This window comes from Bos taurus, chromosome 10 (genome assembly GCF_002263795.3).
Source record: "Bos taurus isolate L1 Dominette 01449 registration number 42190680 breed Hereford chromosome 10, ARS-UCD2.0, whole genome shotgun sequence".
Lineage (NCBI taxonomy): Eukaryota > Metazoa > Chordata > Mammalia > Artiodactyla > Bovidae > Bos > Bos taurus.
Window position 1 is genome coordinate 14,086,085 of NC_037337.1, and position 26,417 is coordinate 14,112,501.

At 40.1% G+C, this 26,417-nt stretch overlaps 2 protein-coding genes across 8 annotated transcripts in view; one reads left to right on the forward strand and one right to left on the reverse strand.

Annotated features, from left to right (window-relative positions):
- AAGAB (alpha and gamma adaptin binding protein) overlaps window positions 1-17,062 on the reverse strand; it is a 74,103-nt gene extending 57,041 nt beyond the window's left edge. For 6 of the 7 annotated variants that reach the window (XM_005211278.5, XM_005211277.5, XM_015473013.3 and 3 more), the window contains exon 1: window positions 16,950-17,062. In XM_005211278.5, coding sequence (XP_005211335.1) covers window positions 16,950-17,022 — 73 coding nt within the window. In that variant the 5' untranslated portion in view covers window positions 17,023-17,062. The remainder of the gene's footprint in view (window positions 1-16,949) is intronic. The other variant, NM_001098896.1, reaches the window with a different exon arrangement.
- An 81-nt stretch (window positions 17,063-17,143) lies between these two features.
- Window positions 17,144-26,417, forward strand: part of IQCH (IQ motif containing H) — a 229,554-nt gene continuing 220,280 nt past the window's right edge. The window contains 2 exon segments of the mRNA XM_003586516.6: window positions 17,144-17,339; window positions 25,215-25,337. Coding sequence (XP_003586564.4) covers window positions 17,289-17,339; window positions 25,215-25,337 — 174 coding nt within the window. The 5' untranslated portion in view covers window positions 17,144-17,288.

Genomic DNA, 26,417 nt, shown 5'->3' on the forward strand with positions numbered 1-26,417 from the left:
TCTCCACTAGCTTTGTTCGTAGCGATGCTTTCTAAGGCCCACTTGACTTCACATTCCAGGATGTCTGGCTCTAGGTCAGTGACCACACCATTGTGATTAACTGGGTTATGAAGATCTTTTTTGTATACTTCTTCTGTGTATTCTTGCCACCTCTTCTTAATATCTTCTGCTTCTGTTAGGTCCATAGCATTTTTGTCCTTTATTGAGCCCATCTTTGCATGAAATGTTGCCTTGGTAGCTCTAATTTTCTTGAAGAGATCTCTAGTCTTTCCCATTCTATTGTTTTCCTTTATTTCTTTGCACTGATCACCGAAGAAGGCTTTCTTATCTCTCCTTACTATTCTTTGGAACTTTGCATTCAAATGGGTATATCTTTCCTTTTCTCCTTTGCTTTTTGCTTCTCTTCTTTTCACAGCTATCTGTAAGGCCTCCTCAGACAGCCATTTTGCTTTTTTTGCATTTCTTAGACCAGTCTACCAAGGCAATAGAAATAAAAGCAAAAATAAACAAATAGGACCTAATCAAACTTACAAGCTTTTGTACAGCAACGGAAACCATAAATAAACCAAAAGACAGCCTATGGACTTAGAGAAAGTATTTGCAAATTACGCAACTGACAAGGGCTTGATTTCCAAAATATAAAAACAGTTCATATAAATCAACAACAAAAAAACAACCCAATCAAAAAATGGGCACAGGACCTAAAGAGATATTTCTCCAAATAAGACACACAGATTGCAAACACATAAAATGACACTCAACATCATTAATCATTAAGAAAAATGCAAATCAAAACTACAATGACCACCATTAAAAAGGCTATGTATTATAAATGCTAGAGAGGGTATGAAGAAAAAGGAACCCTCCTACACTGTTGGGAGGAATGTAAGTTGGTGCAGCTACTATGGAAAACAGTATGGAGTTCCTCAGAAAAATAAAAATAGAATTACCATATGATTCAGCAGTCCCACTCTTAGATATCTACCCAGACAAAACTATAATTGAAAAGATACATGCACCCCTATGCTCATAGCTGCACTATTCACGACAACCAAGACATGGAAACAATCTAAATGTCCATCAACAGATGAATGGATAAAGAAGATGTGGTGCATAATTCAACGGAATTCTACCATTTAAAAAAAATGAAATGATGCCATTTTCAGTAATACAGATGAACTAGAAATTATCATATAGAAAGTAATTCATGAAATTTGACCAATACCATATGATACCACTCATATGTAGATTCTAAAATATGACACAAATGGGGGGGTGGGAAAGAGAGGGACTGGGAGTTTAGGATTAGCAGATGCAAACTATTATATATAAGGTGGATAAACAAGGTTCTACTCATAGTACAAGGAACTATATTCCATATTCTCTGATAAACCATAATGGAAAAGATTATGAAAAATAATATATATGTATAACTGAATGACGCTGCTGTACAGCAGAAACTAACATCATAAATCATCTATACTTCAACAAAATAAATTAAAAAAATATTCCTCAAACTGACAATTAGCAGGACACAAGAAACTAGAAGTTAAATTTAAAATTCCAGACCTAGGATTATATATTTGGGACACTGCCATAGTTTCTGCTCAACAAAAATATGTAGAAATTAGTTCCCAAACTGCTAGAAATAACATATAATATATAAAGCATGTATGTGTGAACATGCTTTCTTTCATTAGTAAACTTCATCATGTGGTTAAGAACTGGCCTGCTGAAGATAAAACTTTTTAATTATAAAAAATTAAATTTCAAATAAATTTAGGAATTTACCTTTGCCATAAGGCACATTTTGAAACTAACTTTCTAAAATTTTTCACCAAAACTAGAATTGTTATTCTCATATTAACAGAAGGTCTGTGCCACTATTTGAAAATCAGAGTTTACCTTGTGTCTTTAAGAAATCAGTAGTTCTTTCTGCTTAATTTCTATCTCAAGTTATAATCTTTTATTAATTATCAATAATGCCATAGTAGTCCCGTAACGGACATTACGATGAGCACAATTAAGAAATAAGCAGCAGGAAGAACACATAAGTTACTAAAATCAAAGATTCTGCTTTCATATAAATGTCTTGCAGAAAAAAAAAACACAGAGCTCTTAGATCAAAGTCAATGTTGCATCCAAAACTAACATTTCAAACTTCAAGCAGGTGGTATAGCAATATGCCAATAAAAGCACATATGGAAGAACACAAACTGAACCAAGGGGTGTAGCAAAAAAAGTATAAACTGATTTTTTTTTAAGGGTAGGACAAGCCACCATATGGAATCAGTCTTCATTCATGGATACTTTTTTAAAATAATGAATTGACTTGTTTTTTTTTAAACTGGGGAAGCTAAAGGAGTACAGTGATGAACTTACTGTTGTTGAGGGGAAGGAGAAGGAGCCGGGGACCAGTATTCCTACCAGCACCACAGCCAGTTCTTGATATTTCCTAGACTGGCTGTAATGTCAGACACTGGGATACAATGTGGATTACATTTTTTTTCAAATCAGTGTCTTAGACGAACATGAAACAATTAAATCAATGAGGATGTCATATACTTCACAAACTGTAATACAGAATATCTGGATCCATTTAAGGATGGTTCATTTTGTTAATAAATGAACACAAGAGGACAAACTGTGTTCCTCAGAGCTCCTAAAATCATGCTGTCACTGATTTTCAAACAAGAAGGCATTTACTGAACACGTAGAAAGAAGTCATTTCTTTCTCTTTTCTCTACATTGGAGAAGGCAATGGCACCCCACTCCAGTACTCTTGCCTGGAAAATCCCATAGACGGAGAAACCTGGTGGGCTGCAGTCCATGGGGTTGCAAAGAGTCGGACACTACTGAGCAACTTCACTTTCACTTTTCACTTTCACGCATTGGAGAAGGAAATGGCAACCCACTCCACTCCAGTGTTCTCGCCTGGAGAATCCCAGGGATGGGGGAGCCTGGTGGGCTGCCGTCTGTGGGGTCGCACAGAGTTGGACACGACTGAAGCGACTTAGCAGCAGCAGCACCAGTAAGTTGGAAAAATGAGTTTCACCTTTCAAAGATTTAGGAGCTGAGTGGGTTTTTTGTTTTGTTTTCATTCTTTGTGCTGCCTAAAACAACTTGATGGCTCAATTTACTTATCAGATTTTTTTTCAACATTTTATGTCTAATCATATACTTTCAGCAAGGCTGCATATGGGCTTTATTATCACATCTGTGCCATATTAGAACTAGAGAGAGAAAAGTGAAGATTGGCTCATTCTAGTTCTTATCATCAATATCATAATGCAGAGTTTAATTTAAAAAATGTAAATATCTACACTAAGTATAGCTTTTCTCCTTCATCTTTTATATTTGGTTTCAAGTGTTTAACGAGTTTATTCTTTTCCAAATTAAAGCAAAAACTACTCAAATGCGCTAAGTTTATGGAGATGGTCAGTATAATTCACTCATTTCCAGATAAGAAAACTGACAACCAAAAAAAAAAAAAAAGGCCACCTGCCTAATAGGAGCAGAGCCTAAAACAGAATCCAGGTCACCAGCATCTCCCCTACTCCACTGTGGTCATTACACACCACAATATTTAGCATCTGAGCCAAGTCACATTCAGGTGTCTAACAGTCACAAGCTAAAATCAACTGTGGGCCTAAGTATCCTCTGCCTTTTCATGAAAACCAAGAACAATAGCCAGAATGAGGATACCCAAAGACAGGAGAGGTACAACTAACCCATCAGAAAACTGTCTACGGGTCTGAGTATTTATATGTCAAAAATGAGTCATAGTGATCTTGTGGGAGTTTTTTCCCAGACAGACTTCCTAGAAAAACCTGCCATGGTCTCTCTTCTTCGCCCTACGTGCATGCTGGGTTGCTTCAGTCGTGTCTGACTCTGTGTGACCCCATGGACTGTAGCCCCCCAGGCTCCTCCGTCCAAGGGACTCTCCAGGCAAGAACGCTAGATTGAGTTACCATGCCCTCATCCAGGGGATCATCCCAACCTAGGGATCAAACCCGTGTCTCTTAACACCTCCTGCATTGTCAGGAGGCTTCTTTACCACTCGCGCCACCTGGGAAGCCCTGCACTCAACTGGATTTCGATGGAGTCAAAATGATGCACACACGCAATCATGAGCAGCTTTTCCCTCCTCCTGGAGGGTGGTGGCCTGTCTCATTCACTCTGCCGGCAGCCACCTGGTGGAGCTGTAATACATCATTTTTCAAGAGACAAATACTAGGTGATTAATTGCTGGGTCTGTTACTATAAATGGCTTCACAGCTTAAAAGAGTTAATTCGTAATGCTTTTAGATGAGAAGTTAAATGTCAAATCGGTTCCAGTAGCAGGTATAAACCTTTCCCCCAGCTTTAAGCACAGTATAAATCTCCCTCCCTGGTTGAGAAACTTAAGCAGCCATCATTTCTCCAGAAGCTCCTACTTATTTCTCACTTTGGGGGGAATTTATTTCCCCTACAGTCCCTCCCACACAGGAAGTCAGTGAAGAGATTCAAGAGTTGAAGAGAACTATAAGCCAAAGAAGTTTTAGGCCAGCAACTCAAAGACTCCTTCTTCTTGCCCCTCTTGGTACTACTTTCCATCTTTTCTGACCTTCCTTCCCTCAGAAAAGAGTATAAATTTGAAAAGGAATCATGAAAGAAAGGAGGCAAGTAGCTTTCTGTGGTTTAGAATCAATAAGAGGTTAATATTCTCTTTATTGTGAACTAAGAAGCAGACTGAAGATCCAAGGCAAATTTCTCAACAGCACAAATATCCAATTTCATACATACATATATATAAATATAACCTTTACCTTACTCCTTTTCTTCTATCTACTCCAGCCAAAAGAGACCAAATCGGTGCACTCAAGCAACTGATACTCTTTTAGATTATTCCTATCTCCTTCAGTCGGACAATTAAAGATACTTTTAATACCAGTAGAATAAACGGACACTTAATTAATCATGATATTCTTTGCGAAGAGTTGTCCAGTAGTTAAATCATATTTTCTACGCCTTGAGGGAAGTGACAGCTGTCATCTCAAGCCAAGATGATCCTTCCAGAAAGCAGTACTCTTCTGAGAATACAGTTAGTTTTATTCTTTCTCACAGACCTGAAACTGCCTTTGCAGCCGAGGACTGTAACCTCCACCCCCAACACCAGTGTCTTTCATGGCACACACTACTCTGGGGACCCACAGTTGCTTCCCTTTCCTTTTGAGATGACAGTACCACTGACCTGAAAGGGCCAGGAAAAGGAGACGGCACAGACCCAGGGTCAGAGGGACCTGTACCTGAACGCCAGCCCTGGGTGAGAACGACAGATTAACCTCTCTCTGAGTCAGGGCCTCACCTGCAATGGGAGACAAACACACTCCTCAAAGGGCACCTTGAAGATTAAATAAAATGATGCACGAGAAGCTCAGGCGGGCACCGGGCACAGAGCAGGCCCTCAGTCAAGTCCACGTCCCCCTCCTCAGCTCAGCTCCCGCACGTGTGAGAGCACTCCTGACTCCAAGAGGACAAGTTACGCCGCACTGAGCAGAGCGGGTGAGAGACATTCAATTAGGAAATAACCACCGCCCTTAAGCCGCCGGCCCTCCTTCCCCAAAGTCAGCCTTCTTGAATTTTTCTTTTCCATTGTTACTGTGCAGACTGAGACAGAAGAGAAAGCAATTAGGAAAATTATAGGAGGCAGTGGAGTCTGACGTCAGCTGAAGGGGAAAGCAACCATTACGAAAGAAAAGAATTGAGCAAAATGTGATTCGGGAAAATATATGACAGCCAGGGTTTTCCTTAACCAGCGAGAAGGAAAGCCAGAAATCTTTAAAAATCATAATGGCTCCATGCTGTTGCATGCAGTGACCATTTCATAACCACAATTTCATGAGAACGTTGTATAAGGTGGGTGCTGCTCTGTCAAAAACTCTGTAGCTGTTATTAACTACCAGATTATTCCCTATTCACTAGAAGTAGCTCATACTGCTGCAGTGGAAAGGGCCTTTGGAGCCTGTGTGCCATTTAAAGGTTAAAACTGCAAGGTTAGGGCTGGGACTTTACAGAGACAAATGTCGGGAAATTCTTATCTGTGATTCTCTGAGTAATCATCCTGCAGCCTCCCGGTGCACATAAATGCAACATCTGTCTGCGTGTAGATGACAGCTCCATCAGTGGAGCAGTATTAAGTGACTGAGAAGAGGAACTGGACTGAGTTAAAGCAATATATGCCTGCTTTAACAAGAGCACAGCAATTCTGGTTTGCTCCCAACACTTAATTACCTCTTCCTCACACACTCCTCTCTGGTCCCTCTCTAAAGTCCCATTTCCATATGCTTTGGGGCTTTCTGTATCACAGCGGAAGTTTTAAAAGTTGAAGCAGAGGAAATCCAACTCAGTCCTCCTCCTTTTCCTCAAGTTCACTTTCTTCCAATAACCATTTGGAAATGGTTACATCTTCAGGTTAAAATAACTGGGACAAAAAAAAAAAAAAAACTGGGACAGTTAGCGAGTTTGGGATGGACATGTCCACACTGCTATATTTAAAATGGATAACCAACAAGGAAATATTCTATAGCACAGGGAACTCTGCCCAAAGTTATGCTGCAGCCTGGATGGGACAGCAGCTCGGGGGAGAATGGCTGCATATGCATGGCTGAGACCCTTTGCTGTCCAACTGAAACCACCACAACATCGCTTATCAGCTACACCCCAATACAAAATTTAAAAGTTCCAAAAAAATAACTAGGGGTGGGGGTGTCTCTGCTTGCCCAGGAAAGAGCAATATGCACAAAAGAACGTAAAGAAGCTGGCAGGGAGGGGAGAGAGATTATGGAGAAGTGCCTTAGGAGGACCAAGGAAAAACCACCAGCCTCTAAGTTTCATGGGCTTCTTGCAAAGACCACTTAATCAATCCCAGTGGCACAGCTGACAGACAATTCCTACTTATATGTGGGGAGTGGAGGGGACCTCTTTGAATTCCATTACTATTCTCATAGTTTGAGATACATATCTAAGCAGTGATTCTTTATTGGGAGATGATCTTGTCTCCCAGGGGACGTGCCAACATCTGGAGGCATTTTTGGTTGTCACAACCAGGGAGATGCTACTGGCACCTAGTGGGCTGAGGCCAGGAAGACAATGCCCAGGACAGCCCCACACAACAGAACTACTCGGTCCAAAGTGTCAACAATGCTAATGTGCAGAAACCCTAATTTAAAGCAAAAGAACTTGTGGCACTGACTTAGCTGTATTCATGAAACAAAATAGAAGTTGTGGAATGCACAGCTGGTTTTATTCTTTCTTACAGAACTGAAGCTAGCCTTTTACAGCCAGGCACAATAACCTCCCACCACAGACATAAATGCCATTCATTTGCATCTGATCAAAAACCTATCTTAAAAGTATTGTTTAATTCTTTTAACTGTAAAAATTATCTGGCAATTAATCTTAGATGTTTTGAAAATAATTTATAAATGGTGGTTTTCTGAAGAACACATAAGCCTGAACAGGGCAATTATGAGATGAAAATAATTTTTATACTCAAATGGTAATTTTCATAAACAAATCAGCATCAAGTAATAAAACTTCACACCAAAAGTACTGATGTCAGCTCAAGTTGACAACAGAATCTGCAGCAGATGTTAACTTATTCTGAAAGAAGGTAAACACATTTGAGATGAACCTCCCCAAACAGAATAAATTCAATGAAGAACATCTATTCTGTAGTCCCGGTATGCATGTACTGAAAATAAGCCTGGTCCAATGAAAAACATTACAAAGGCAACAGACCCAACATCCCAGTCCCCAAAAGGTTCTGCAGAACAGGTTAAAATCGTAACTGGACAACACACAAAGGACCACAGAAAAAGAAAACTACGACATCAGTAAACTGGACTTCCTCAAAACTTAAAAGTGCTGCATTTCAAGATACCATCAGGAAAACCAATGATAAGCCACAGAATGGGAGAAGATATTCACAAATTACACACATGATAAGGAATATGTATCTAGGATACATAAAACACTTACAAACTCACTAATAAGAAGATAAAGGCTTTTTTAATGGGAAAAAAGCAAGATATGGAAACAACTCAAGTGCCCATCAACAGACAACCGGCTTACAAAGGTGTAGTATACATATATAATGGAATATTACTCAGCCATAAAAAAGAATGAAACCTTGCCATTTGCAGCAACATGGACGGGCCTAGAGAATATTATACTCAGTGAAACCAGAGGAAGACAAATATTATACAATATAACTTATATGTGGACTCATAAAAATAATAACGAACCTATACCAAAACAGAAAGAGACTCATAGACATAGAAAACAAAGGTGGTTACCAAAGCAGGGAGAGGGGAGAGAAATCAGGAGTACAGGATTAACAGATACAAACTACTACACATAAAACAGATAAGCAACAAGATAGCACAGGGAATTATAGTCAATATCTTATAATAACCTATAGTGGAAAATTATCTGAAATATATATATATAACTGAATCACTTTGCTGTTGTTTAACACAACACTGTATTGTAATCCAACTATACTTCAATTTTTTTTAATGAGCAAAAGATCTGAATAAACTTTTGACCAAAGATATATGAATGGACTATATACACATGAAAAGATTCTCAACGTCCTTAGTTACTAAAAAAATGCAAATTAAAACCACAATGAGACACTACCTCACTCCCACTAGAATGAAATTGAAAATACAGTTGAAAATACTAATTGAAAATACAAACAAACACAACTGTTGTCAAAAATGTGGAGAAATTGAAACTCTCATTTTCCCCAGTGGCTCAGAGGTAAAGAATCCGCCTGTTATGCAGGAGATGCGGGTTGATCCCTAGGCCAGGAAGATTCCTGCAAAAGGAAATGGCAACCCACTCCAGTCATCTTGCCTGGGAAATCCCAGAGACTTGAGAAACCCGGCAACTGCAATCCCTGGGGTCACGGGAGAGTCGACCACGACTGAGAGATTAAACAACAGCACACACTGCTGATGGGAAAGGCAGAATGATACCGTCGCTCCGGAAAAGCCCAGCAGTTTCATAAAAGAATACAAGATTCTCAGAAAGTCCACAATGGCATTCATATTATTATTATTCATAGCGTTTGTTCATAATAGCCAAAAAGTGGAAGCAACCAAATGTCTATCAACTGATGAACAGGTAAACAAAAGTGACCTAGCCTTACAATGGAATGCCAAGTACATGCTACAACAGGGATGAATCTCAAAAACATCAAAGTTTTTTGACTTCTTCTAAGTCAAAGAAGCCAGGCACAAAAGACCACATAGTGTGTGAGTCCTTTATATAAAATGTCCAGAAAAGGCAACTGTGTAGTGGTGGGAGGTATATTAGTGGCTGCCCAGGGCTGGGGCTGGGAGTGAGGAATGACTGCCAACAGCTCGGTTTTCTTCCAGGATGACAGGAATGGCCTACACTTAAAAACAGGTGGATTTTATGGCATTTAAATTACACCCCAATAAAGGGGCTTGGAAAAAAATCATGGAAACTGGGAGATGGCGCTCTCACTTTATGGATAAGGTAGGTGACTGAGGCACAGGATTTAGACACTGAGAACAGTGACAGCACGTGCAAAGAAAGTATCTGTGGGGTGAAAGATTAACTTGCTTAAAGTCAGGTAGCTAGGAAGTGGGTAGAACTCAGTGCTCAATTCACAAATGTCTTCCCCACAAAAGTCCTAAAAACTCCAGCAGAATTCAGATAGAGTGGTAATTATCTTATGTCAGCATAACAGTGCTGTTTATTACCAAATGATCCTGCTCATTTTTCTGCTCTGAGCATACTGATTTTGATCCAGGTACGATACTACTTTACCCCTGTGTAGAACCAGCTTTCAGGTCTACGTACAAAATTAAACCCTAAATAGGTCATTTGTTACTGAACCTGAAACATCACAAAGGCTCTTTAAGAGTTTCACAACTATCCTCTCTGTCTGAATACACCTTAGTCTGCTTCCTGGATAAGTAATTATCAGGGAAGTGTTTGTGCACTGGCTCCAACATAAATACAATGTCATGTCCAGGATTCTCATTCTTGCCAGACATATTTAAAACAATTTTCATACTTATAGCTTAAAAAAAATGGTTTCATATCAGATTTCATTATTTACTGAGTGTCACTATTTGCTAAAAAATTATTCAGGGCAAAAGGCAGCAAGTTGTTTAAACCAAATGACCACTGCATATCTTCTGGACCTTTTGCTACACAAAACTAAGCCACTGAGTGGCCCAGAAAGAAAGGTCTGAGTTTTGGCACACTCGGTTTTCCAGGATGATGCGGTACTCTCAGTATCATGAACGGTTTTGTGCACCATGGTCTGATATGCAACACTTCCCCATTGCTGTTCTCCTCCTGCTCCCCAACCTCTGTTGCTGGGAAGATAAACATCTTATAATCATTTAACTCATTGACAATGGCTAAAGGATTAGTCGAACACTTCATACAAATTCTCTAATCAATGGATGAAAAAAACAAATTGGGCACCAATAGAGGCATTTTCATTTATTATTTAACTTACCATAGCTCATCTACTAAGGCTCCAATTATCACAAAAGGTATAAACTTATTTTGAACGATAAAAGTTCTCAATGTAGTAGTAAAATCTTCTGTAATTTTTACTGTCTCTCAATTGACTGTGAAGACATCAGCTCTGGTCACCAGGAAGTTCATATTTCATACACACAAAAGATGGAATTGAATCTTGGCTCCCCAACTTTTATGACCTAAACAAACTTAGAAAATCACAATCTCTTTGAGCTTTAATTTTACATACACTTATACACACACACCGGAGAAGGTTATGGCACCCCACTCCAGTACTCTTGCCTAGAAAATCCCATGGACGGAGGAGCCTGGTGGGCTGCAGTCCATGGGGTCACGAAGAGTCGGGCACGACTGAGTGACTTCACTTTCGCTTTTCACTTTCCTACATTGGAGAAGGAAATGGCAACCCACTCCAGTGTTCTTGCCTGGAGAATCCCAGGGACGGGGGAGCTTGGTGGGGTGCCGTCTATGGGGTCACGCAGAGTCGGACATGACTGAAGCGACTTAGCAGCAGCAGCAGCATACACACACACAGACACACAGAAAGATAATATGAACGTGTTTTAAGTCCCTTTGAGGTCTGGAGAGGATGTGAACTTGTATTTAAGGTTGATGACTTAATATTCCTCATTTAATAAAGATAAAAATCTTGAGCCTTCTTTTAATGTTATTTGAAAATTAAATATATTAAGTATTATAGTTGAAAACAAATCAAAGTTCTTCCACTACTATTTGAAATCATCCTCATGGTAAATCTTCCTGGCCCAATCTTTCTTCCTTTGAGGAAAATACAGACTTGGAAATACACAATCCAATCAAAGGCAGAGTTCTCCTACCATAACAAAATAAGCAACTTTGTTTAAGTAAAATTTATTACTTATTCCCAGAGTAAACTAAAAGGCTCCATTCAGAATACCTCAAGCTGCTACAGAAAATCCCAAATTAGAAGTCACAAGTTCCTATCGCTATTCTGTTGCTAGATAACGTTGGTTAGGTTGTATAATAGCCCCTACCCCGAATTAGGAATGTTCTCTTTAGTAAATTACTTTAAGATCTTTTGTAAACTGTAGGAGTCTGACCTAGAACAAACTCCCAGTTTCACAGAATGAGTGCTTCCCAATGCAGCAGTGGACAGCCTGATGGCCAGCTTTGCCTGTATAATTCTCCAAAGTCTAGTTTATCCATCTTATAATTGAGCTACCTGGTTCCACAGCTGCAGAAACCTGAGGATCAGCAGATTGTTTCTATGGGTAAAAATGCATCTGAATTCCAAATACAAAATGTCAGATTCTTTACTACAAGTGAAGTGTCTACTGCAACTTGAAAATGGGGCTTGATTTTTCAGTTTTCAAAAGATAAACACGAAGAAAAAGTAGTATATAAACTTTGATGTTTTTGAACCGTGGTGCTGGAGAAGACTCTTGAGAGTCCCTTGGACTGCAAGGAGATCCAACCAGTCAATCATCAAGGAGATCAGTCCTGAATATTCACTGGAAGGACTGAGGCTGAAGCTGAAACTCCAATACTTTGGACACCTGATGCAAAGAACTGACTTACTGGAAAAGACCCTGATGCTGGGAAAGGTTGAAGGCAGGAGGAGAAAGGGACAACAGAGGATGAGATGGTTCGATGGCATCACCGACTCAATAGACATGAGTTCAAGCAAGCTCCGGCAGTTGGTGATGGACAGGGAAGCCTGGCGTGCTGCAGTCCATGGGGTCACAAAGAGTTGACGATGACTGAGTGACTGAACTGAATTATATAATCTAACATAAAAATAACCAATACTTAGAATTTCACATTTAGAAGGGATGCTGTTAGACATGATCTGGAACAACCCTTTAATTTTAATGTTAATTTTATGTATCAGAACAGACTAATATATACAATGTGTATACTATGGGTTTCCTCAATTGAGGGGAAAAAAATCCAGACACTCTTAAAGACTATTAGGCATGCACATACTCTATTTAAAATACAGATGCTTTGGGCAATGATTTTTTTTTTTCTTCACTCAGAATTAAGACTTCAACCATTCTAAATGGAAATGCCAGCATATTTTAAAACCTTCTTTTAGAGTTAATCTTCTCTTTCAATGCCACCACCTTAAATTTAAATAGTTCTGATTGCTGAGGAATTTGAACATATTTCATTTGCACAGCCCATGCACACAAATCCCGAAAGAGAACATATCCTCCACACTTGGTACTTCAGCAATCTAGGCAACTCACCAAGTGCTTCTGAGCCACGGTTTCTTCATTTGTAAAATTCAAATTTTCTGACTTTGTTAATTCACGGGGATACAAGAACCAAAGTGAATTATGTGAAAACATGTTTGGGAAGAGTACTGATATACATAAAAATGCTTGATTTTAAGATTTCCAAATTCCCACATTTCACAGGAAGAAAAAAATTTTGCTCCAAATGTTTAGGTGTAGAACCTAAATGGCTTACAGTTGCTAAATACGCATTACATATATTAAAACCAAATGGGATTTTTCTATCAAAAGTTTCTTCTAGGAAAGTAGAATAAGATGTTAAGACTTCGGTATCTACTAACACATTTTAATATTTGCACAGGTGGAGCACGCACTTTGACCACATCCTTCCTGAAGACAGGAATAGTCTCTTAGCCATCATTTTAGCTACAGTAACTGGATTCCCTGGTGGTTCAGTGGTAAAGAATCTACCTGCCAGTGTAGGAGACACCGGTTGGACCCCTAGATCGGAAAGATTCCCTGGATAAGGAAATGGCAACCCACCCCAGTATTCTTCCTTGAGAAATGCCACGGACAGAGGAGCCTGGCGGGCTACAGTCCATGGGGTCGCAAAAAGGTCGGACACGGTTTAGTGACTAAACAACAAACTGGCACAAAGACTAGCTCTGTTCTTAGTATCAGGATACACTTTTCCAGAATAAAAGTAAAATGTTCGTATAAACATATGTGAGGTCTGGCCTGGGGTACAGACACTTGCTCTCATACCACATATAGCCTTGTACAAGCATCAGGAACCTTCATTCCCCTTTAAAAATCTAAAAGGGTAACGCCCCTTTTATCTGCTGTCAGATACCTACCCAGAAAAATGCATATAAGGCCCCTGAGTGACAAAATGAAAAAAGCTTCTCACAAAGTCCATAATTTACCCATAGTGGCGGCATACTGATTTTTATTTCATGACTACTTATAATAAACTTGGTTATTTCTTGGTTATTTGGTTAAGAAATATTTCCCATCGTTGGTTAAAAGCAATGAAATAGATCAAATGTTGAAGGAAAGAAACCGGAGAAACCCTAAATGTTCTTCTTCCTAATGCATGGAAGGAAACCAAATAGTCCCAAAAAGGTAAATTAAGATTCAGTCCAAAACCATACTATGGCTTAATGTCAATGAACACTTAACAAAACTCAGTCTTCATCTTTTATGCCAAACTTAGATTCAAACTGTGATGACTCCATCTTTAATTATGATAAAACAGAATCAAAACTCAGCAAATACTACATTCTAATGTTAGCCAAATCATTAACCTGGGTAAATTCTCTTTTATGGTTCACTTTTCCTTACTCAACTAATCTCTTCATTAATTGTTCTTATTTTTCACTATAAAACATTAATGGAACCACAAAGGAAAGGTTATCTAATTTTAACCAACATAGAAGCCATCCAAGAAACATTTTATATACAGAAATAAAGTGGATTGTTTTACAGGATTTATTTCATTTCCAATGATGCTAATATATTTTCAAGTACAGTATTACCATTCACCAACTACAGGTAACTAGCTCCTTCAAGAAATGACTGTGTCGGCAAATTCTTGAACTGTTAGGGGAAACGCCGACTGAAGCTGCCTGCCCTGGGCAGGCGAGATAGCGCCACTTGCACGCTTATCTTAGGACAGCAGGTCCTGATAAGGAATGCATAACTAACAAAATATCTCCAACTGGACGAATTGAGGAAAGGTCAAAAGGAGAGAGCAGACTCCAGTCCATATGTCCTACCAACCACCCAGAATCCTCCTCGCTGGAAGCCATCTTCACTCAGCCATGCACTCGCCACCAGGAAGGACACTGAGTCAGAAAGACTGGCCAGAGACAACCTGGAAACTAACTCCATTACCATGAAACCCAAGACTATGAGCCACGTGGCAAAGCAGCTCTGCTGGGTCCCCTGATCCTGCTGCTCTCTGCCCAGGTGCCCCTTCCCAATGAAGTGTGTTGATCTGTCAGCGTGTGTGTCTCCTCTGACAATTCATTTTTCTGAGTGTTAGACAAGAGTCCACTCTCGGGCCCTGGAAGGGGGCCCCTTCCTGCAACAAAAGCATGTGATAGCCACAAGAAAACCTAATACTTTCAAGACTGACTTTGAAAGGACTTTTATATATCAGTAATGGAAATCAAAATGCATATAATTCTTTTGGGAAGTTAAATACACCAAGAAGCTTAAGAATTCTGAGCAAATTCTAATACGTTCTCTAGATGTAATATATAATGAAAATTAACTTACAATGTAATGGTAAATTTTTACAAATGAAAAATATGAAATATTATATGAAAATAAAAGTATATTTATATAAATATATTTATAAAAATCATATGCCTTAAATGTTATAAATACATAACTTCATACATTTATATAAATATATTTAATATTTCAGATACAATATTTGAATTTTTATATGTAAAATAAAAATATAACATGCTATATATAAAATGTTAAAACTATTATAAAATATCAGGATAAAAATTGTATATATATTGGAAATGCAATTACCAATTTTTTAAAGTCTGCATTGGGGGGAAAAAAACTGGAAGTAAATGCACAGGAATGTTAACACAGTATTTGCGTTTGGGTGATGAGACCCTGGCTGACATTTCCTTTTCTCCATTATGCTAAATCTTATTTAATGGACTATGCACTACTTTTACAATAAAACAATTTTTAAAAAGAAAGGAAATAAATGAGAAGGAGCACTGCTGAGAGGTAAGGAAATGGCATAATTAAAGCAGCTGGTTACCATTTAGTGTATAATTAAACTTTTTAGTCTGGCAAGGAACATTCTAGGTGATCACAAATGATAACTAAGTTATATAGTATTTGTGCTGGAGAGACACCCTGCCTAATTCTGTCATTTGACCAGTACAAGGAAAAGTTACGTTTATATAATGCTTTATAGTTTACCAAATGCTTTCAAAATGTCACATCATCTATCCTTCAAAGAATCCCGTGAGGTAGATTCATATGTCCCATTTCAGGGCTTCCCAAGTGGCGCTAGTGGTAAAGAACCTGTCTGCCAATGCAGGAGACATAAGAGAGGCGGGTTCGATCCTTGGGTCGGGAAGATCCCCTAGATCTTCGCAACTCACTTCAGTATTCTTGCCTGGAGAATCCCATGGACAGAAGAGCCTGGCGAGCATCAGTCCATGGGGCCGTAAAGAGTGGGACACGACTGAAGCGACTTAGCACGCCCCACTTTCAGGATCAGGAAACCGAGGGCCAGAGAGATAATGTACTCTATTAATAGTATTTACCATTTACCGACTGATCACTCAAAGTGTTAACCACAACAGTCATGTGAAAATTATCACCACTTTACAGATCAGAAAACTGAAAAGCATAGGTTACAGCTGAGAATCATCGTTCTGACTCGAAGCCACAATTTGAAACGGAGGCCTGAGTTATAATCAACTTTGGGAGTCTCAGTGGAGGAGTCGAGCCCCAAACCCTATGCTCTCTCTACTCCACTGGTCCCCTCTCCTCGCCTACGATTCTTTGAAGAGTGACTTAAGTTGACAACCACTATGAGGGTCTAGAGGGAAAAATACTAGGTCCAGTAATAATCAAAAACTAATGCTTGCTGGCGGAGGGCCTCGTCTCAGGAGGAAGGCAAGGCAGTGAATAACTCAGAGTGGAGGGGGCAAGTTTAACAAGTCTTAACATATGCACATGGGGCGGGGGGTGCAGAGGAACCACTCTACCTCAAGAGCAGGAATGACAACATAAATCACGAATCCTGCACCTGACGCTCGCGTTCCTAGGTTCAATTCCCAGAGAGCCTTTTCTGTTCCCCTCAATGGCTGCCCGCCGACAGTAGGGTTGAGGTCCTACTTAACAGAAAACGCTGAACAAACCCCATGGTGGGCCAAGCAGAGACAGAGAAGCAACGAGTACTGTAGCTAACAGTGGACACCTGGGGGACTAGGCACCATGACCACATCTGAGGAGCACCCGAGGGGCCTCGGGCCACCACCGAGGAGAGGAAGAGTCCAGGGCTCGTGGCGAGGACCGAGGCCCCGAGAGAGGCCGCGGTGCTGGGACTGCCGCCTGCCGAGGCTCGTACTGGGGCTTGGAGGTCGGCCCAGGAGCCTCGTTACTCACGTTGCACTAGCCGGTCTGCGGAGAAGGTGGAGGAGCAGCTGGTAACGAGCGCGCAAGGGACGCCCGCAGCCATCACTGCGCCCGCGGACAGGTTCCTTCCCGGAGCCACTTCCGCCTTGGACGATACCACGGCCGCCGGTGCGCGGGGGAGACGCGCGAGAAAGGCGCGTTCTCAGAGGCACGGCCGGCCCTGCCTCCTCCTTTGCCCCCTCTTCCGCTCCTGGCGTGGACCAGGCTGGGCTTCGCGTGGCGTTGCCATGGGAATGAGCTCCTTCCGCGGCAAGTACACGACTCTGGAGACCGCGCCTTCCTGAGGAGGGACCCCGCCCGGCCGAAGGCATGGCCCAGGAGAAGGAAAACCAAGACCCCGTCGGATCTATCTTAATCCAGGTGGGAAATGGGCCTCTCCTAACCCTGTCCAGCTAGAACACTTTGAGCGAGCGAGGCCCAGCAGAGCCTATCCACTCACGCTTACCCACTTAAAGCGCTGCTTCTCAGATTGCCTCCAACACCACGGTTTAAAGAACTCCCAAGTGTGCCAACCTAGACCTCTCTCGCCAGCCTCACACACCTCTTGAGCCTGACGATGGAGGTTGCGCGGCCGAAGCACGACCAATCTGCCTCTGGTAAAACTCCAGGACGATACACCCCACTGGGACCTTTGGAAAAATCCATGTTCCACTGAGGCACCATTTTTAAATGTTATATTCTGAAAAGTTTAATCCTATGATGTAAGGAAATGGAGGAGATACAAATCAGACACGTATCTGGGCGAAAGTTGAAATAGATGAACTGCTTTTGATCTCCTACATTGCAGGTGGATTCTTTACCAGCTGAGCTACAAGGGAAGTAGCTACTTTTCTTCAGTTCAGTTCAGTTCAGTTCAGTCGCTCAGTCGCGTCGGACTCTGCGACCCCGCCAGGCCTCCCTTTCCATCACCAACTCCCGGAGTTCACCCAAACTCATGTGCATTGAGTCGGTGATGCCATCCAGCCATCTCATCCTTTGTCGTCCCCTTCTCCTCCTGCCCCCAATCCCTCCCAGCATCAGAGTCTTTTCCAATGAGTCACCTCTTCGCATGAGGTGGCCAAAATACTGGAGTTTCAGCTTTAGCATTATTCCTTCCAAAGAACACCCAGGACTGATCTCCTTCAGAATGGACTGGTTGGATCTCCTTGCAGTCCAAGGGACTCTCAAGAGTCTTCTCCAAGTTCAAAAACATCAATTCTTTGGCGCTCAGCTTTCTTTATAGTTCAACTCTAGCACCCATACATGACTACTGGAAAAATCATAGCCTTGACTAGACGAACCTTTGTTGGCAAAGTAATGTCTCTGCTTTTGAATATGCTATCTAGATTGGTCACAACTTTGCTTCCAAGGAGTAAGCGTCTTTTCATTTCATGGCTGCAATCACCATCTGCAGTGATTTTGGAGCCCCAAAAAATAAAGTCTGACAGTGTTTCCACTGTTTCCCCATCTATTTCCCATGAAGTGATGGGAGTACCCCAATTTTTTTCACTCTAAAAGTCCCTTGCATATAATGGAGTTCTGGGGATGTAATGCACACCATAGTGATTACAGTAATAATACTGTATATTTGAAAGTGGCTGAGTAAATCTTACAAGTTCTCATCACAAGAAAAAAGTTGTATTATAACTATATATGGTGATGTATGTTAACTAGCCTTACTGTGGCAATCATTTAGCAATATGTACAAATATTGACTGATGTTGTCTATGTGAAACTAATATAATGTTTATGTCAATTATATACCAATAAAAATAATAAAAATTCCTTACTTGGGAACAAGATAAAAGCTTGGTAATCAAGTTAAACTTTGAATGTGGAAAGGTGATGAAAAGCACAGGAAAGTAACTCTCTAATCTGAGGGGGGAACATCAGGAAAGTTTTGATTTCTCAGTTCAACTCAGTTTGTGACTGTTACACTCAGATTTTTCCAGAATGTTAAAAGCACTACTTTCCGGCCCCTCCCCCCACATTTATATGTGATGGTTTTGAAACATTTTTGACATATCATCACCTTCAACTCATATTTAGCTCTACTTGACTAAAAGTTTGAAGTAATTTCCCTAAGGACTATCAGAACTCTACTCAGATCTGCACTTGGTCTAATTTTTCTTCCTGCCATGATTTGGTCCTTCCCTCTGGGAGACTTCTTTAAACCCCTAAACTCACCAGTTTTATAGACTTCCTCAATATGAATCATACCCAGGTCTTCTTACCTTACCTTTTCTTATCCTTGCTTTCACCAGCACCCTAGAATGAGTTTGGCCAGACTGCCAAGTGTGAGGGAAGAGTCTCCACAAGACTGCCCTCACTTAGACACCAGGCACAAGTTCAGGGGTCCCTAGAACTATCCTTAATTCAGACCAGCTGTCTACACTTTTGGAAGCCCCAACCATGTCACATTGGCTAATTTGTTAGAGCACTCACAAAACTCAGAAAAGCACTGTGTTTATAATTACAGTGTTTTTATAGCAAAAGAATAGAAATTAAAATCAACCAAGGGAAGAGAGGCTCAGGGCAGAGAGTCCAGAAGGGGTTCAAATGGAGCTTCCAGCCATTTTCTCCCAGTGGAGTCATAGCATTACCTCCTTTCAGTCATGATATGTGACAACATATACAGATTATTGCCAACTAGGGAAGCTTTCCCAAGACTTTAATGTCCAGAGGTTTATTGGAGCTCAATCACAATGCCCATTTGGCTGACTTTAGTCTTCAGCCCTTCCCAGAGAGCAGACCAATGATTTCAGTCTAATTCCTCTAGAGATTAGAACTGATACAGCATAGCTCAAAGTCCCCATCATAAACCCCATTCCCATCAAACAGGATGCTCTGGGGGCCTAATGATCATGTCCCAGGATCTAATGGCAGAAGCCAGATCTCTCTTTGGGAAGAACTAGGAATAATCATATCTATGTTGATCAACACCCCTACTTGCTTGAAAGGGTTACTTTGTACACACTTAAGTGGAGGGCTATGTAGAGAAAGAGAGGCCACCCCTTAATCTAATTATTGAGTCTGATCTGTATATACAGTGTAAAATTCTCCCTGATACAATGTAGAATATGTATAATGAGGGAAAAAATTAATATATGTAGTCATGAATGGATGTGAATGATGGACTATAAAGAAAGCTGAGCACTGAAGATTTGATGCTTTTGAACTGTGATGTTGGAGAAGACTCTTGAGAGTCCCTTGGACTGCAAGGAGATCCAACCAGTCCATCCTAAAGGAAATCAGTCCTGAATATTCCCCAGAAGGACTGATACTGAAGCTGAAACTCTAAAACTTTGGCCACCTGATGTGAAGAACTGACTCACTAGAAAAGACCCTGATGCTGAGAAAGGTTGAAGGCGGGAGGAGAGGGGACGACAGAGGATGAGATGGTTGGATGGGATCACCGACTCGATGGAATGAGTTTGAATAAACTCCAGGAGTTGGTGATGGACAAGGAGGCCTGGTGTGCTGCAGTCCATGGGGTTGCAAAGAGTTGGACACGACTGAGCGACTGAACTGCACCGACTGAATTCTTTTTCAACCTCTTCTGTCTGGTTTGCCAGGAGTGTATACCATACAACAATAAAATGAGAATGACTCATTTAAACTCTTATCTTTAGCTCTTATCTCAAAGTGTGATCCTAGGACTAGCAAAGAAATGGAATTATAAGATTGCTTTTGACAAAACTGAGTCTTTTTTTTTTTTTCTGCTTTATTTTTTTAATTTAATTTAATTTATTTTATTTTTTTAATTTTATTTTATATTTAAACTTTACATAATTGTCTTAGTTTTGCCAAATATCAAAATGAATCCGCCACAGGTATACATGTGTTCCCCATCCTGAACCCTCCTCCTTCCTCCCTCCCCATACCATCCCTCTGGGTCGTCCCAGTGCACTAGCCCCAAGCATCCAGTATTGTGCATCGAACCTGGACTGGCAACTCGTTTCTTACATGATATTTTACATGTTTCAATGTCATTCTCCCAAATCTTCCCACCCTCTCCCTCTCCCACAGAGTCCATAAGACTGTTCTATACATCAGTGTCTCTTTTGCTGTCTCGTACACAGGGTTATTGTTACCATCTTTCTAAATTCCATATATATGCGTTAGTATACTGTATTTATGTTTTTCCTTCTGGCTTACTTCACTCTGTATAATAGGCTCCAGTTTCATCCACCTCATTAGAACTGATTCAAATGTATTCTTTTTAATGGCTGAGTAATACTCCATTGTGTATATGTACCACAGCTTTCTTATCCATTCATCTGCTGATGGACATCTAGGTTGCTTCCATGTCCTGGCTATTATAAACAGTGCTGCGATGAACATTGGGGTACACGTGTCTCTTTCCCTTCTGGTTTCCTCAGTGTGTATGCCCAGCAGTGGGATTGCTGGGTCATAAGGCAGTTCTATTTCCAGTTTTTTAAGGAATCTCCACACTGTTCTCCATAGTGGCTGTACTAGTTTGCATTCCCACCAACAGTGTAAGAGGGTTCCCTTTTCTCCACACCCTCTCCAGCATTTATTATTTGTAGACTTTTGGATCGCAGCCATTCTGACTGGTGTGAAATGGTACCTCATAGTGGTTTTGATTTGCATTTCTCTGATAATGAGTGATGTTGAGCATCTTTTCATGTGTTTGTTAGCCATCTGTATGTCTTCTTTGGAGAAATGTCTATTTAGTTCTTTGGCCCATTTTTTGATTGGGTCGTTTATTTTTCTGGAGTTGAGCTGTAGGAGTTGCTTGTGTATTTTTGAGATTAGTTGTTTGTCAGTTGCTTCATTTGCTATTATTTTCTCCCATTCTGAAGGCTGTCTTTTCACCTTGCTAATAGTTTCCTTTGATGTGCAGAAGCTTTTAAGGTTAATTAGGTCCCATTTGTTTATTTTTGATTTTATTTCCAATATTCTGGGAGGTGGGTCATGGAGGATCCTGCTGTGATGTATGTCAGAGAGTGTTTTGCCTATGTTCTCCTCTAGGAGTTTTATAGTTTCTGGTCTTATGTTTAGATCTTTAATCCATTTTGAGTTTATTTTTGTGTATGGTGTTAGAAAGTGGTCTAGTTTCATTCTTTTACAAGTGGTTGACCAGATTTCCCAGCACCACTTGTTAAAGAGATTGTCTTTAATCCATTGTATATTCTTGCCTCCTTTGTCAAAGATAAGGTGTCCATATGTGCGTGGATTTATCTCTGGGCTTTCTATTTTATTCCATTGATCTATATTTCTGTCTTTGTGCCAGTACCATACTGTCTTGATAACTGTGGCTTTGTAGTAGAGCCTGAAGTCAGGTAGGTTGATTCCTCCAGTTCCATTCTTCTTTCTCAAGATCGCTTTGGCTATTCGAGGTTTTTTGTATTTCCATACAAATTGTGAAATTATTTGTTCTAGCTCTGTGAAGAATACTGTTGGTAGCTTGATAGGGATTGTGTTGAATCTGTAAATTGCTTTGGGTAGTATACTCATTTTCACTATATTGATTCTTCCAATCCATGAACATGGTGTTGCATGGCTCTTAAATTCTAGGAAATTCCCTGGTGGTCCAGTGGTTAAGACTCCTCATGCAAAGAGCCCAGGTTCAATCCCTGATTGGGGAACTAAGATCCAACAAGCCACATGATATCGCAAAAGTCTAAAAAATAATTTAAATTGTAGAGCAATTTTTGTCTGCATTAAATCTTTTGAGAGCTTCTTATTAAGTAGCCCTGTCCCCAAACTGTCGAAATCTTTCTCCAAGTGGGAAATGTATGGAACACAATGTATTTGATAATCACAAAAATGATGGGTGACACATAAAATTTCAGTATGGGAGAGTGAATCTATTTGAAGAAAGAACAAAGATTTAGAACCTAATCTTTTTCTACCCAGGTCTGGTGAAACATTTCCTATAGTAGTTGTCTCTGTTGCGGCTATACAAACAGCTGTGCAGTTACTAAGAGGGAAGAAGACAATACCTGGCTAGGAAAGTAAAAAGCTCTTCAGAAAGATTAAGGGGGTAATTCAAGTCAATGAATATTAACTAAGTGCCAGTTACATACAAAGTGTTTCACTAGGTTTTACCAATTAGGAGAAAAGAATTAACATTGGCTCAGTGTCCTCCTCTGTGGCTGGCCCTGGACAAAGCACTTTACATCTTTTTAACTCATTTTATTCTTGCCACTATGTTGAAAGATGCTATTTATCCCCATTTTACAGATAAGAACACTAAGGCTCTAAAAAAAAAAGTAAATTTGCCTATCTCAGTTTAGTAAAGAAGGAAATAGAATTCTAGTTCATAGCTGTCTGATTCCAAAGCCTATATTAGTTCATTTACACATGTATTGTCTCATTTTCATTACATAAGAAGAGTAATTCTCTTTTTCCCCCTTGGTGAGGACACTAGAGGAAATGTGGATGGTGTGCATGGACATTGTGTGACTAGTAATAGAACAAGGAATCATGTTCATCTGCCTTTTACCAAGTTATTACTATTAGACTGTTACATATTATCTCCCAACTCTATGAAGACATAATGGTTTCTACAAAACAGAAGAAGTAGCCAGATTTTCAGTTCCCTGATAAATAGTCCAGTGTTGTTTTCACTCCCTCCAGCAGTTGACAGGTATAATTATACAAGGATACATGAAGCTACAGATACTAGAGCCACAAGAAGGAAATTCAGTGCATTCAAAAGTTGAGCCAGGGGCTTCCCTGGTGGGCCAGTGGTTAAGGATACTCCTGCCAATGCAGGGAACACGGGTTCAATCCCTGCTCTTGGAAGATCCCAAATGCCTTGTGGCAGCTAAGCCTGTGAGCTACAACTACGGAGCCAGCTCTCTAGAGCCACAACTGTTGAAGCCCGTGTGCCTAGAGCCTGTTCTCTGCAACAGGTCACCACAATGAGAAGTCCATGCACCACAGCTAGAGAAAAATGAAGACCCAGTGCAACCATAAATAAATAAATCTTAAAAAAGAAAAAGTGAAACCACAAAATTATGGGCCTGGAAGTGGGCTTGCCCTTGAACTGCCTTTTTGTACTTTTCAAATGTCTTTAGACAATAGACTGTAAATAGCTTGCAGCAGTAATTTGGACAAAAAAATCGAAAAAAATATTAATACATCTTCATCCTTAGTGCCTATCAGCAAACAGTAGGTGTGTTCAAATTTCAATCTGTGAGCCCTGGAGGCTCAATATAATAATTTGTGCAGGGTACAAATGACCTGATCTGTCTGCCAGATTGTGCTGCTCATCAGTGAAAAGATGCAAATCTTTTGATCTTTCAAATACTTGGCTCCTTGGGAATGTTTGAGAGTAACTGATAACATAGGCTGGATCAATGTATAGGTCCAGTTATACCAACAGAGAAAAAGGTAACTGTTTCAAAGTGCCTTTAGCCACCCAATCTGCAGATTGTTATTGGTGTGACTATTGCTGAAACAGGTGTTGGGTTCATAAATTTGCATAGCAAAATGTTTCTCTTGTGGCAGCAGCCCATGCCATAATTGGTGCCATCTGTATTTGTTTCTGGAAGTTTGGTTTCTAATATGAAGGCAGAGAATCTTGTGCTGTCTAATTTCATAATGCTCACGTTACTCTGAGGGTGCTTGACTTTGGAGAAATATTCATCATTTCTAAGGAAAATATGAACTGAAGGAAAATGTTCAAGTAATGACATGTTGCTTTTTCTTCATGGATTGTTTTCATTTCTGAGTACATAAAACAAAATTAAGGCCACCCCTACAGAACTGCTTCTTCAGCGCACTAAGTGGGGAAGATCTAGCTAGAATGGAAAACCAATAGACCCTGTCAACATATTTAGAATTCTCTTTTGACAGGCACTGTTTTCACTAGAACCTTTCTTTTCTGAAAGTTTTCTTTTTTCTTTTTAACCTCTCAATCAATTAGTAGAAATCAGAGTTTGGAATGAACTTTTTCTTATATCTGACTCACCTTCTTTTCCACCAGAGAAAGCAGAAGGTATTTGGGTTGCAATTTTATCTTGGATCCGTTTCTAATGGGGGAAGGACAAATAGAAAATTGTATAAAATCTTAATTTTTCAAAATCTGAAAGACAGTAACTGGAGCCATAATGTGCTTCTAATAAAGCATATCCTAGAACTATAAGGACAGTCTTTTCAATGAACACCACCTTTAAATCAACTTTATTGTCTTTAGCAATTCAAGCAGATTGCAAACCTTTAAGCTAAGTAACTCTTTTAGGTGTAATATTTATGTATTCTTTTACATGTTTCTCTCTCTAGGTCCATGAAGATCTTTATGAATTAAGGGAGAAATTAACAAAATTCCCGCTTGAGGAAAAAGGCGGGGCTCTAGACATTCAGAATCTTGAAACAGCCATCAAAAGGACTGAAATGGGGTTAAAAGTAAGTAGAGATTTAGATATTAAATAAAATCCTGGAAGGAGACAAAGATTCCTCCAGAAGAACTGTGCTTCTCACAGGCTCTGTGTAATTCTGGAACAGAGGGGGCTTTGGTTGGTCATCAGCTTTCCCATCCTGTTCCTTTTTTAAGAATGGTGATTATTAGCTGATTGATTAATTTACATCCTGTCACAGGCCACAAAGAATGTGAGACATGGATAATATATGATTATGCAGTAATTTATGACCCCTAAAATGTGGTTTGATAAAAAGAATTTATAATTTTAAAAATAACTACTCTTAGTCTAACAGTATGCCTGACAGAAAAGGATTCATACCAATACATTGTAGAGAGTTTCTATCAGAATCACTGGGATTCTAAAAAATAGAGTTTACTCTTCCTTAATAGCTTAAGTGTTTTAATATTAAGTAATTTTTAAATATTATAACCTAGTACATAACACTGGAAATAGAACTCAAGTAGATAGGAGGACTTTCCTGTGGTGGTCCAGTGGCTAAGACCCCAAGCTTCTAATGCCGGCGGGGGCCTGGGTTTGATTTCTGGTCAGGGTTCAAGATCCCACATGCTGTAACTAAGAGTTCACATGCCCCAGCTAAAGATCCCACGTGTTGCAATGAAGACCTGGCACAGCCAAATAAATAAATATTTTTTAAAAAGTAAATAGGAACTTCATTATTATAGATGGACCTAATGGCACAGGAGAATCCAATCTTCAGACTAGGATAACACTCATATACAAAACCAGGATCTATTAGCACGTGGCTCCAATAAAGACCACCTCCATTGTCTAGACCTCTATCAGCATCTCTACTCTTGCTTCCAGCCTTCACTGTTGCATCCTACTGGCCTCCTAGCTCAGCTCCTGAGGCTGAGAGATGGGGTAATATGTTGTTGCCTCATCGGGTTAGCATGCTGTTGTCCTATATAACGTGATGGTGAGAGGGCTGGACCCAGCTGGAGTCTTTGGGTTTGGCCATTTAAAATAATCTGTTACCTAAAGGCCAAACTCTTTCCTCAGATGCTTGGTTGAAGTCCTGGTAAGAGAAAGACATTACTCTGTG